This window comes from Empidonax traillii, unplaced genomic scaffold (assembly GCF_003031625.1).
Source record: "Empidonax traillii isolate 1590-97213 ecotype Southwest subspecies unplaced genomic scaffold, ASM303162v1 scaffold65:size4453928, whole genome shotgun sequence".
Lineage (NCBI taxonomy): Eukaryota > Metazoa > Chordata > Aves > Passeriformes > Tyrannidae > Empidonax > Empidonax traillii.
In genome coordinates, this window is record NW_020955258.1 from 1426475 (window position 1) to 1440454 (window position 13980).

Consider the following 13980-nt stretch of genomic DNA (forward strand, 5'->3'; position numbering starts at 1 on the left):
TGTTGTAAAAAACTGGGTCAGACATTCAACTAGAATAAAGAATCACAGCCCCAGTAACTTTGTGAGTTTTGATAGACACTGGCTGAGAATCTCAGTCACATCATTAAGAACATTCAAAGTCTACTCTTTGTGGCTCAGTGCAGACACCACCATTTCTTCCATCCTCTTTTCATTATGTACTATTCATCACGGATTTAATGAGGAAGGAAGTTACTAAAAACAGATGCACCCTCAAAAATGTGATGTGGATTGTGCAATTCAGTGAAGAAATACAGATTAATGTTCCTTAACTCAATTATTCCCCTAACTGACACATACGCATGTGAAGATCATGAGAACTGCCCACTTATGTTCTCTGAATAACCCAGTTCTGGGTGTCCTCGTTTGGATTTTTGATTTAACCGTGCTACTTAATGAGCCAAATGACAAAAAATGTCAGATATCCACGAAGTAGGCTAAAGTTTCATTCAAAATTGTTCTTTACCCTCAAGCAGACCCAAAACTTAAAACTCTAAATTCATTTTCACTACTAAATTTCAGTTCAATTGATATATTGCTGTTACTGTAGAAAGTTTACTAACTATTGTCCAAATATTCTATTTTTAAAGAACAATCTTGTTTTCTCACTTGATAATTGTGTTATGTGACAATGTTAAGCTCCTAAAAATATTAGTTTCCTAAAGCCTGTGTTCTCTTGACATTAAGAAATACAGAAATTACAAATAATCTTAACTCAGGGTCACACTTTTACTCACTGCTCTCTTTCTTCTCTTTCTCCTCAGCCACTGAAGTTCAGACAGAAAGGGCCATTCAGAACTAGACTCAGTCTCTGTACAAATTACAATTTAAGAATTTCACGGCATTATTTTAAACCACTTAAGTACAGTGAGCGAACCTAAAGTAGATTATCAAAATGAGAACCACCTTTGCTATTGAAAAATTCATTTTTTAAAATATATAAGATATATCAAAACTCAAGTAATTTAGAAATCTGATAGTTAAAGCATGCAAGGAGAGGTAAAGAGATTGTAACCTGGGCTTACAATATATGTTTTCTTCCATCTTGTGTCCTCAATAGCATTAATATGACTGATTAAATTTAGTGCTTTGCAGAAGAAAGCTAAATACAGGTCTTGATGGATGAAAATCTTTCAGTTGCTTTTTGAAAATCTAAATTCCATTGCAATAATTGTGGAAAAAGTCAGGTTAGGATACATTTTTCAAGTTTTTCTAAATAATCAGCAATTTTATATACACTGTTAGGCTAATTTTCAAATTTTTAAGTTACATATACACGATTATTTCCAATATTTAAAAAGTCATTACATAAGCAAAAACATACCAAGGTCCTGCAACTGCTTGGAGGTTTGTGTTCCGTAAGTTCTTTGGATGATATGTGGCCTACTTTTACTTTCCTGATAAGAAAAATATGTGAAATTTTCTTCTAATTAATAATGTTGAGTGAAAGATGTGGTACTTCTTTCAGCATTTATAATTTTTATTATTTTTTCAATGAAATGCAAGCAACCATAGTATCAGTTTGGGATGGTACTAATTTGAAGCAATCTATTTGCAATCCTGAGCAAATGATGGAGCCTCTCTGCTTCAGCACATTTACTGGGCTACAAAACTGAAGTATCACAGATGTCTTTAAAATTATCTGAAAAAAGTCCCTTAAAAGCATTACTGTTAGAGAAAATAGATCATTTATTCCAATAAATCAAATTAAAAAGTCTATATCTGGTTGAAATCTTCCTCCCATAGATGAAAAGCAACTATTACTATTTATAAAAAAACCCTATCTAATTGCAGCAAAATGCAAGAAACCAATCAATATGCTATCCTTAAGAGGATTATTTCACCCTGTTTTATTGGTATGTACAACATTTAAAAAGGTCACGGTTTTTAATGCATATTTCCTTTAGAAGTCTGACATACCCCAAATTATTGCATTTGAGTATCTACTCTAGAAAACAACTCTTTTCTTCTGTAACACCTCCTTTGCAGAGCCTGCCAAAACAAGCAATTCTTTTTAAAGGGCAGGATGCAACTGTTCTGTAACTTTCATAAGAAATACATAACTCACTGAAGGACAATACTGCATATTTTTGCTGAATTTTTGGGGGAAGAGGAGGGAGTTTTATATACTACCTACTATAGTTAAGATTAATCAAGCTGAATAAACTATACACTGAAGGCTGTGTCCAAGATTTATATCTTGCATAGTGAAAACAAAAAATGAGCCTCTGAAAGCTCTCTGTAGAGGTATTATTTTATTTTCTGTAGTTTTCAGAAAAATATGCATCTCATCTGTCTTATTATCTAGAATTCAACTTGAATCCTCAAGTTGGCAAATAGTATCTCACTTTTATAACCAGAACTTCTGCTACACTTAAAAGTTTTACTGAAATACCACACTGAGAGGGAGATATTGATTTCCTTTGTTCACTCAAGCAAGAAAACAGTTTAGTCAAATTCTCTTCTTCCTACTATGTGGATACTGCTGTATAAATATAATCTCCATGAATTTACTGTGTTTGTGTTGTCAGTTTTCAGACTTACAATCTTTATGAGCATGTGCTACATCAAACATAGACACATGGAATGTCATGTTGCTCCTGGGGAGACAGAGAAGTTTTTTAGGATGTAATATTTTCCTGTGTCTCTAAGGTTTCATTCTCTGTCTCAGTGTTGCAGAATCATTTCACTGAAAATAACTCAAATATTTGAATCATTCAAGAGGCAGAAATCTACCTAGTTTTACTACTGTCTATGAAACTGTGTCAGCTCTATTAACAGTTAAATTTTTAAGAACAGCTATATTATAACACTTAATATGAAATAGAAAAATAATAATAGCAAGATATTTGCATAAATGCAGTCCTACATGCTGATCCAGCATTGTCATGTATTTGAATATGCTGTATCAGAATCATTTAAGCTATTCAGTGACCACTGAGGTAACACATACAAAGTGTAAGATACCCAGATAGAATTATCTACTTAATTAAGCTCTTAGTGGAAACATGGTAGGTCAGGAGCAATCTGATGCAACTATTTAGAAAGGAATGTGTGAGTTCCAGAGATCCCTTTTAGGAATTTATAAATACTTTAGTTCAAGTACTAGAGCAAATTGATAAACACTTTTGGACAGTCCATAACAATGTGCTAGAGAAACAGTCTTATTAATCTATTCTCAGCATCTAAATAATCAACAGTATGTAAGAAACAAAAAATTAAAGAGGAGAAAAATCATAGGTAAATCGTACTTACAAATTTCCTGCCTTAAATAAATTCCAATCAAGTGTTTTAAAATACTTTTGGTTTTCATATGAATGCATGAGACACTCATTTATTGATTTGTTCTAATACTTTCATTTGCTATTCCTTGAGCACTCTCCCAAACCAAACAAATAAGATAAAAATAAACTTACTGCACTGTGGGTCAGTTCCATCGGTTCTATCAAGTACATATAAGTACTATCTTCAAACATGCCACTAGAACATGGAGAAAAAGTAGTGATATTTAGGATTACACAGCAATTAGTTTGACTCCCGGATACGAATTTAGGGCTGAAATTAGGCAAACTTAGGGCTGAAAAACTTACCAATATTAAAATAAATTCCATATATGTTCATTACTACCACATGCAGTTAAAGCTAAGAATATATTTTTTTTAAGATATCAGGCACATTTTAATGAATCAACACTAAATGTGGTGGCAATGAAATGATAAAGTACCAAAAAGAGTAAAGATTTGACCGTGGAAAGAGGAAGTACTAAGATACACATTACCATGCAGAATACAATCAACAGCTGAGTTGCACTTAACAGTAACTAATTCTAGTTCTAGTAGGGGTTAATTTCCTACATTTTTTCTTTATATAATCTAACAAAAAGATCAACCTTTCTATTGGCCAACAGAGTGATACATGAATACTGACATGCAAACTGCTAAAGTACAATGCTTGTTTATCCTTCACCATAATAAGTTATCTGGGGAAATATTCATTTGCACTTACCATATTCAAAGGTTTTATAAGACAGCATCAACATGCTAACTCCAATGATACTAAAAAAAAAATGCTAGCTGTTTGGCATTGCTGGTACTACTGGCATTTCAAAACATCAAAAATCTTTGGGCCTATAGAGTTTCAGTCCCTCACATTTAAAGTGATAATATTCAAGAGTCATAATTAATTAAAGCCTTGTTTGAAAAATGAGAACATGCACTTACTGAAGTCCATTACAAGTTGAAAGAGCAACTTTGGAATCCTTGATACCTCTGATATTTCCATGGTAGTAACAATGCTCTCCCCCCTAATAATGTTCAAAAACAATCACACACAAAAAATTACCCTGATTTAATGTCTGTTACTTAAAACCACGCAAAAAAAGATCTAACACTAACAATACCAATTCAGCAGATTTAAGTAATATCTTTACTGTCTATTGCAATAAACCCAACTAAATTAAGATAAAAGTATTCTCAAAAAAATGTATTAAAAACCCTAAAGTATGCTTGTCTCTCACACATTGCTAGAAAAACTCAGCATTCATCATAAAAATATTCTTAACTCTGGTGTCATGTCATCTGAGCTCCAACAAGCATATTGAACCCATTCCTTATGCAATTATTACAACTCCAGAAGGTACCAAAAATGGGAATGCTGTTTGTCTACCTATACACATCATTACTTCCATTTTCCATCTTATTTAATCAGTTATTCAGATTTTGCATTAAACTCTCAACAGGCTTTTGTGCGTAACTAAATCAAAGTACTATATAGGAAGTAATCACGATGTTTTTACCTTTCCATAGTGAGATTGCATAAAACATGCTTTTTAACAGCTAAAATGTGATCTTCTTTCTCACACAAAGCTTTTCAAGGTTTTTTTTTCAAGCTGATCATCTGAGTAAAGAAATTGTTGTCTATTCTTCAATCATTCTTGTAATAAACTACCCCCTTCTATAAAATACAGTACTTTTCATTAAGATTTCACTTCTTTAAATCCACATTGGGAAACAAAACAACCTTTTACCTACTTAGATCTAAAAAGTATTGTAAGATACTGCAAAAGACCAGGATGCAGTCCTTATTTGACCTCCTACACAAATTGTGTGTATAGTTTTTGAACCTATAATGAAGCCTTTTGCAGATTAATAATGTGATCTCAGGAGCTCTATTACTGCTTCTAAATAACGCAGTTCAGAAAACATCCCTTAGGAAGTTTGGATCAAGTTACTGCAGCATGCAAAGGTAACCATTTGCTGAGTCTGAAGTTCTAATATAATTTTCCAGTCAGATTCATGATTCAGCAACCGCAGTGCTCAATACTAGTGCTGCAGCTGACAATTGCATGAGCTTGTCTAAGTGCCAGTGGGAATTGTTTTCTTGCATCATTTAGCATTTTTGCCTATTCTGCAGAGTACTGAGTCTTAGTGAAACAACTTCCTTTGTATGTTACATGAAACTCTTTTTCCTCTACAGTGGAAGAAAATAATTTCAATAATTACATTGCAAGGTAATTGTTTAATTCTGCTCTTATCTGTAATGTATTCTTTTATTTAAGATTCTCTATAACAAGGGCAAAATAATAAACTAGATATCTAATACTTGGACAAACAACAGTCCTGACTTTCTGAATGCATAACTGTAACTGCAATGTTTGCTTGCCCCCACTCTAAACAGAGATATATTTCACACATATTTATTCACAACAAATAATCCAGCATTCATACAAAATATGAAAAAAAGTAATTCCCGGAAAATGCAGTTTTTAACCTTCCTAGGATCGAACCAGCCCTCATTTTGTTACTAAAACAAACAAAAAGACTGATCTGGTTCCCTTAGGGCTAAACTATCTTGCATAACTTTAATCTGCTCTTGGATTAATAGCCTATGGCACTGAATTCAATTTGGCAGCTAGTTTGACAAACTTAATTAATTGGATATCAAGCAAAATGTTGATTTTATAATAACTCCAGAGGTTAAGGTTTCAGTTAAGTCTTTCATTTTCTGTTTCACAACTGTATAATTCTTGCAAAGAAAAGTCACTGGCAGTTTTTTTGTTTGTTTGAATGTCTTACATTACCATTATCCCTTCTCCTTGCACTTTGTGCTAAGGACATGTGAATAATTAATGAAGATTAATCTGATGGTGGCTTCAAACCCTCCACCTCCTACATTTTACAAGATGTAATTGTTCTGGCAGTAACTGGATCATCTTCACTACTACCACCTACGAATGCCTACCCCTCAGCCCAAAACACAGCTTTTCTTCTTTGTACAATTCCTCTTGTATTACTGAGATATCCTTACAAAATGAGATCACAGTTACCTCGCATGTGTGGGAAAAGAATTTTGATGGGTTTAAGTCTTGCAAAAGGTTTTTTTTAAAAAACATTTTATTGTCACTGTTCTCTCAAAAAGACCATTATGATATAATTTAAGAACACAATACCTTAGAAAACTTTGGTTTTCCATCTTCATAGTGAATCTCCACATAATTGGAAGATAACAAGTCACTGTCAAAGAAAGGAAAAATCAAGATGAGAAAAATCTGAATACTCTTTCTACTGCTATGTGTAGGTTTGAGGGCGGGAGTTTGCTATAATTTTGAAATAATTTTTACTTTCCCTGTACATTAGTTTAAAAAAATTAAGCAATTTTTGTCCAGTAAACTGTTTGATAGTTCACTGGAAGTCAGAGTGCATTACAGAATTGGGAATTTTATTTTGCAATCTAATCCCCTGTGTTTTAGCTTTACAGTTAGACTATCAGCCTTTTAAATATGCAAAAAATAAAAAAATCTCATGGCTTTAGAATTTTGTTTGTTAACTGACAAAATGTATGTTTATTGCCATTTTCAAATAAATTTTGCATTTTATCTAAAAGTCAAACAGAATATATGTAAGGCTGAACAAATACATATACAGTTGTTCTGAAGACAAGAGCGTATATTCACTTCCACAACTGCAAATATTCAATTTTTTTCCCAAAACACTAATGTTCCTTAAAAAAGGCCAAAACAAAGCATATCATAAAACACCCCCATAATATCCCTTTTCTTACTTTCACATTTTATTCTCAGATATCTTTCTCACTCTTTCTTAACTCTGGCAAGACAAATTTCTGAAGCATAAAAATTTCCCATACTGTGCAGTTTACAGTTCAGATTTCTTTTTTTTTTTTTTTTTTTTTTAATAAGATTAGCTAGCCTGTACATATTCTACAATAATTTCAGTGTCCCATTCACATCCCACCCCTTTATAACCAAGGTTGCAGCACAGCATCCAGGAAGAGCAAAGCAGTTAAACATGTTAAGTGGTCCCACCAAACATGCAAGATAAGCATTTTACTTAATGCAACTGAGAATTCTTAGCATTTTTGAAGTCTCTAATGTACCCTTTCAACTTAAAAAAAGAGAATCATTAAAGGGTCTGATAGTGGTACATATATCAAAACAAAAATATTGTTGTTACAAATAAAAAAAACATCATTATGGAAGTCTGGTCTGACATGATAGCTCTGATGGGAATTCACGACTAACAATAACTTATGATAATGGGTATCTCAAACTCAGATTAGGCTATTAGCAGTCCTGATAACACGCTAACTCTGGGACTCGGGGCTCATAAAATCAATTCTTCATGCCACATTTACCAGGCACTACACTCAGGGACCATCCTGCAGAATTCAGTTACTAGTGGTTCTCTTAAAAGTCCTTTCTCATGGAATGAGAGACCACACTATGGGCACTCTGTGCCTGCAAAACCAGTGCTAATAGCCCTGAATAATTATTGAAGTCTCATAATTTGTGTTAAACATCACTTTGAAGGCAGTATTTAATAGATATATTTTTAAAGTAAAGATTTAAAAATAAATTAACTCGCATAAAAGCATTTTAACTTTCTCTATTTGCGTCAGAGTAAGTTAAAAACATTCTGCAGAAAATATAAATGCTGTATAACAGTGTAAGCACTTGACTACAATGCAAACAGTCATTTCTTCAGCATGGCAAGATCTGAAGCTTCTTAAAAGACTTACACATACAAAACAAAGTATAAAGGGTTGATAATGTACTTTTATTCTTTGCATTTTTTATACTTGTTATCAAGCGTAAGGACTGCTGTTCTCTGTAGTTGATGGGATGGTAGAGACAAGGCTGCAGATAACTGACACAAGTAAGAAAATGGAAAACTCTGACTAGGATATAAGTATTTAAAAACAAAACAAAAAGTCACTGAGGATTGTTAAACACAAGAACTATGCTCAACTTGATACAGCCTTGACCAGACTCAGATTTAAAACACTTCTGCTTGAATTCACTGAGACTACTTAATTTCCTCAAACCATTTCCAGGATCAGCTTTTATCTGCCTGTTTCCAAATCAAATCACACTTTCACACCCTCTTTTTTCCCCCTCGTCCAGTAACCTTGCACGACTGATCTCAGAACTACTTTCTGTGTTTTTTGGATCTCATAAGACTTGCAGTAGGTGATTCCACACTGTGTGTACTGACTCACAACTTCAGTTCTAATTACAGCATTTGTCTCAGGTTTATCTCATTTCACGTGATAAAAGAGCAGCTCCAAATTTCTTTAGTTCACCCTTTGAAGAATCTTTCCAGAGTTTAGTACTCTTTTCTTGGACTTTGGTCGAGCTTCTGTTGTAACACAGTTAATTTACTCATCTGCCAACCTTTTCCATTCTTTAGTTTATCATTACTTCCAACCGCAAAGGAATTCCTGATTCAGGTAGTGTCCAAATGAAGTGTTATATACATATAAATATATATATTACAACTACAAAGCAAGGAGGCAGCAGACAGCGAGTTTCCAGTAGACACTCTCATCATTGACTTTGCAACATGTTTTTGTGGTCAGGTTTTGGTAGTGGGGGAAGCTGTAGGAGTGGCTTCTCGGAGAAGCTGCTAGAAGCTTCTCATGTCCAACAGAGCAGTGCCAGCTGGCTCCAAGATGGACCTTTGGGATCTACTGGATACAAGGCACATTAAATTCTCCATCCCAAACAAATTCCCTGCAATGAAAATTAATTAAGGCCTGCCGCTCATGATATACTTCCCATGCTGTAAGCAAAATGCGCCTTTATTTTTTGAAGCACTCTTTTGCCAAATGTAACATAGTATCCACCACCTAGAAGTTGGAGTAGAAAATCTTCTGTAACGCCTGACTTTCACAAACCTGCTTCTCATGCTATGTTGGAACAGGGTATGTATCACCAGTTTCTCATCATTACTGTGTTCTTAAGCTTGCCACACACAACCACCAAGATTACGCAAATGTTCTCTTAACATTTCCCTCAGGACAGCAAGAATTTTGAACATTCCATGGAAGAAAAACAAAATCAGTCAGCTGCTCCTTAAACTGTGTGCCATTATCTTGGTAGGTACCTGATTTTTGTCAGGTACCTATTCTTTTCTCAAATATCTGCCTACCCTAGCAAATGTCATAAAGAACACCTTACTTGTAATCACTCAGAAATCCCTCAGTGTATGCTGCTAATCTGAGAACACTGATCTTATTCAGGGAAAGAGGGGGGAATGGGAGCAGAACAGTATTTTTGCAGGATTTCTCTAATACAACTTTTCTAATATACACAGCTAATTGCTTCTATAATAAAGCTAATCTGAATCCTGTTCTCTATATTCATATCAAAATCAGTACAAACACAGTTATCACTGTGCTTATAAAGGGTTAGTGTTGAAATGCGATATTGCAGAGAGCAGCCTAGGACCAGAAAATTCAGCAAAAACGTTCCACTACTACTGCAAAGGAAAGTGGTAGAATTTGTGTAAGGGAGTTTGTTCTTCATTTTGCTACAGCTCCAAGAATAACAACAGCTGTAAAAATACATATAAAACTGCTACTGCAAATGTTCCCTACCAAAGCTTTTACCTGTTATTAACACTGACAAATATGACAAAAGACATGAGAAATTATTTAAGGAAAAGAAAAAAAAATTAATACTTAACCAAAATAACTTTCAAACATTTTTTCCTACTCAAAAGACATACACAGAAGAGCACTGTAATTTCACCAGGAGGTGTGATGGGATTCTTTATCAAAGTGGCATCAAAAAGAAAGGTCTAGAATATACTGATTAAGAGCTCATGTAGAAGTACAATTTCCTGAGGAATGAGGCACAGAACTCACCCATAAGGTAGGGGTCTCCACATCACAAAATAACTTTTCTTCCTTCATTATCATTTACAGAGTGGATAAATTAACCTCTGAAAGGCAGACATGAGTTTTACAAAATTCATTTCATATCCCATCTACTCTGGACTGTTCTGCCATCTTTGATCCATTTTGAGCCATTTGCATTTTTATTAGAGCAGAAATGTATCCAGTACAGCAAGTTTGTTTTCCAATATTATGAGCACCAGAAACAGTGCAGGATTTAACTAAAACAATCATCAGTCATGACCATATCAGACAAAAGTATATTTATGTAGTGACATATTAGTAAGATCCTTTACAATGAACACATCAAATTGCAACGTGTTGAATAACTCATGACAAAATAATTTGTCATGTCCTATAGTTCATTCCACTCTCCCTTGTTTGTCTGTAATAATTGTACTTATTAAGCTGTCCTGCACCCCCAGCTCTTCTGAGTTACACTGAGAAATGCAAAATAAGCAGCAAAGGGACATGCTATTCCCAGTAGTTGCTGCCTTTGAAGACACAGGCCAGCTGTTAAAGCCAGCAGCAGATGCTTTCTGAAGAACTCATATCCACTTCCCTGGCACGTAGTTTACTGCTGATGTTTTCCTTAGCAGGAGAGCTGCAGAGTGAAAAGTGTCTTACCTCAGCTGACATCTAACTATCCTGAAGAAGAGAACTGATTTGGGCAGGTAAAAGCTATGAAATGACTAAAAAGTATCTCCTATACAAGTAACCAAGTTAGCTTCCAGGAACATAGTAGACGGTCTGCAGAAAATCAGAGTACAGTTGCATTATCCTTCTGACATACTTCTTAAATTATATTAACCTATTACCAGGCAATAATTTGTTATTTTTCAGTATTCTGAAATTATTCAAGTTCAGTACCAGTGCCTGAGCAACCTAGTTTAGTTGAATTATTTAACAGAACACCCATCAGATGTTTTTGTCCATTTGACAGATACAGTTTAGCAGCACATAAAGATGTAAAAAACAAATAGAGACCTTGCTGCAACATTTGCTGATCATCAAGGTACTGCCATCTAATGCAATGGCCATCTACAGCCTTGTTTCCATTGCCAGTTTCAATTATATTCACAAGCTTTGTTGAATTGTCTGTTCTTATAGGAATTTATTAAGTTTCTAGTATGTGTTTACATTAGTCTTTACTTGGCTCTTGTCTTTGAGGCCGCTCTGATAAGTGTCTCCGAGGAATGAATACACTGCAAATATTCATTGTCATTTTTTAAAGCAGAGCAAGGTTTTACTACTTTTTCTTATATTATCCTGAAGGAACTTAAAAAAATGAGAACATGATACTGTGGATCAAGCAACTGTGATTACAAGTAGTTAAAAGAAACAACTGATGATGCAAGTGTAAGGGTTAACTTTTTCATAACTATGGAATCAAAGAAAGTCCTCACTGACTTCTGCTATTAATACCATAATGAATCTGCAACAGTTAATTGTATATTTATTTAAAAAAATCACTTCTTGCATGGTCTTGCTATTGTTGTTTGGGTTTGCTTTGTTTGTCTTTGAGGGAAGAAAAGGATGACTTGACCACAAACTTATAAACTGAAATTACCTAGGTGGTCCCTCAGGATGGCCTCAAAAGGGGAAAAGATCTCCAAAAAAGACTGACAGGAAAGCATGTAATAGAATAGTATAGACCTTGCATATGGAATGGTGCAGAAAGTGCTCCAGATTTATTTCTGGATCAGTCTACCATCCCCAGTGCAAGAAACCCTGAATCAGTTCAAGGGAGCTCAGGAAACAAACTCTTCATGATCCTTTCTCTAGCTTTGTCCTGAAGTTCTCCATCAGAGAACATGCTGTATTTTATTGGCTACTTCAGCAAGCATTTTGCAGGTAGCAGTTTGAAGAGTTTTCCAGAACATTAACATAACAGAATATTGGTCGGTTTCCACCATATTTTCATTTACCATAGCACTGAAGACAATATCACTCTAAAAAGTGCTGCGCAGAAGGATATGAAGACACAAATGGATAGACAATGTTACAGAAGATTAGTTCTATGCCATGGAAAATACCTCAGTGCAATTTGCTAAGACAGAAGTTTCTAGAAGAGCAACTGTTTAAATAAAAGATTTTGTTTTGACAACTGTTCAACTTTACTCAATATAGCCTTTTGATTGATCCCTTTTCTTTCCCTACCAGCTTGGAAAACTTCTAAATTATCAGTAAGAATTTTATTAACCTGTAGTGTAAGGTTGAGGGTTGCACCTGTCTTTGCCAGAATGGTCTCATCCAATGGTAACCACATTTGCTACAGATTCCTTCATTTGAAGAAGGGTTTTTTAGATACTAAAGAAACTCGTGTTTCCTGTTCTGCTACTTCATGTGGTAACAGTCCAGTTTTAAACAACTCTTACCATGAAGGAAAAATCCAACCATAGGTGTGGGGGTTTTTCCATTATTATTTCATTTCTAATACCAAAAAGAGTGAAATAGGCTTATTTATAACTTACAGAGAGCTGACTTGAGCACCTTCAGATTATATTAACAACTATAGCAGAACCAGAGATATATTTTGGTATTCCAGCAAACTGGAAGTTTATTTTGGTTCCCTTAATCCATGTTTCCATGTTGACCTATACTGCACAACTTTAGCTCTGTCACTGAACCAAGTTAAATTTAGTTATATAGGCTCTTAGCAGCTCCAAGCATGCACAGGCTTTATACTCGCTCCAAATGCAAAGACTTCAGCCTGACTGCAACAGAATCTGAAATGCCAGGAACCCATTTCAACATAAAGATCTCACTATTGACAAGACTGAACCATATCAGAAACAGACTGAAACACCTACTAGGTTAGAAAGATAACAGTTCTTCACCATTGCAACGTTACAGTGGTTACATATGACCAAGGAATAAGAACATAACCAAGGAAAGGATGCATCAAGTCAGACAACTGCTTAGTAAGTTGTCTGACAGCAAATACACACATATAGCAATATTTCAGGTTGTTTCTCGGCACCCAATGATCTGTGACACCAGGATTTTATAAACTGGAATTAGTACAATTGTTTTCAATGTGTCTCAGTAGATCTCTTTTCTGTAAGTTTTTCCAGTCCTTTAATTCCTGTTTAATAACATCTGCCCCAAGACTTTTTGCACATGAAATGCCCACGAAGGCAAATGATAACTTTTGATAGGTTGCTTCCAGCTCTGGGAGTGGCAAATAAGGCAGTAAAGCCCTGTTACCCACAGCTCAGGAACTCCAGACTGCAATTACAGGAGGGCACACACATTGCTGTGAAATCCTGACACTGAGGTCTTTGCATCTCCTCTGTAACAAATTTTTCAAAGTTGACTGGAGTTAAACTTTTCACAGTACTATTAACACATTTAATTTAGCATCTTGTTTATCTTGTAGGATCCATTTAATACCCTAAGTGCTTAAGTGTTCATTTAAGAAAGTGTCATAAATATTTGAAGTTTCCTTCTGAAAAACTGTGATTAGTTTTCACATTTCCATTAAAACAGAATTTAGAAAAAAACACGAGAATCAAATAGTTTCTCAAATAAACCAGTTACTGCCCTACTGTTTTTAAAATTAAGTTAACAATGTAACCCCCCTCTAGGACTATTCTCAAGTTAATTCAGCCCTATAGAAACACATACCAAAAAAAGTAAACATCAATTATAAGCTTTAAGCTGATAGATAAAATTTGCTGTGATGTTGGCTGCACTTCACATAAGAAACTGACTTTTCACAATAGTCCTCATATTTTAACATCTCAAATATTAAGTTATGTAACA

General features: G+C 34.5%; 1 protein-coding gene across 5 annotated transcripts in view; it reads right to left on the bottom strand.

The window, feature by feature from the left end:
* Positions 1-13980, bottom strand: part of ADAM23 (ADAM metallopeptidase domain 23) — a 69394-nt gene that overhangs the window by 39985 nt on the left and 15429 nt on the right. For all 5 annotated transcript variants that reach the window (XM_027880165.1, XM_027880166.1, XM_027880164.1 and 2 more), the window contains exons 4-8: positions 6467-6530; positions 4239-4321; positions 3435-3498; positions 1343-1415; positions 756-829 (exon numbers count right to left, since the gene is read on the bottom strand). In XM_027880165.1, the coding sequence (XP_027735966.1) occupies positions 756-829; positions 1343-1415; positions 3435-3498; positions 4239-4321; positions 6467-6530 (358 nt within the window). The remainder of the gene's footprint in view (positions 1-755; positions 830-1342; positions 1416-3434; positions 3499-4238; positions 4322-6466; positions 6531-13980) is intronic.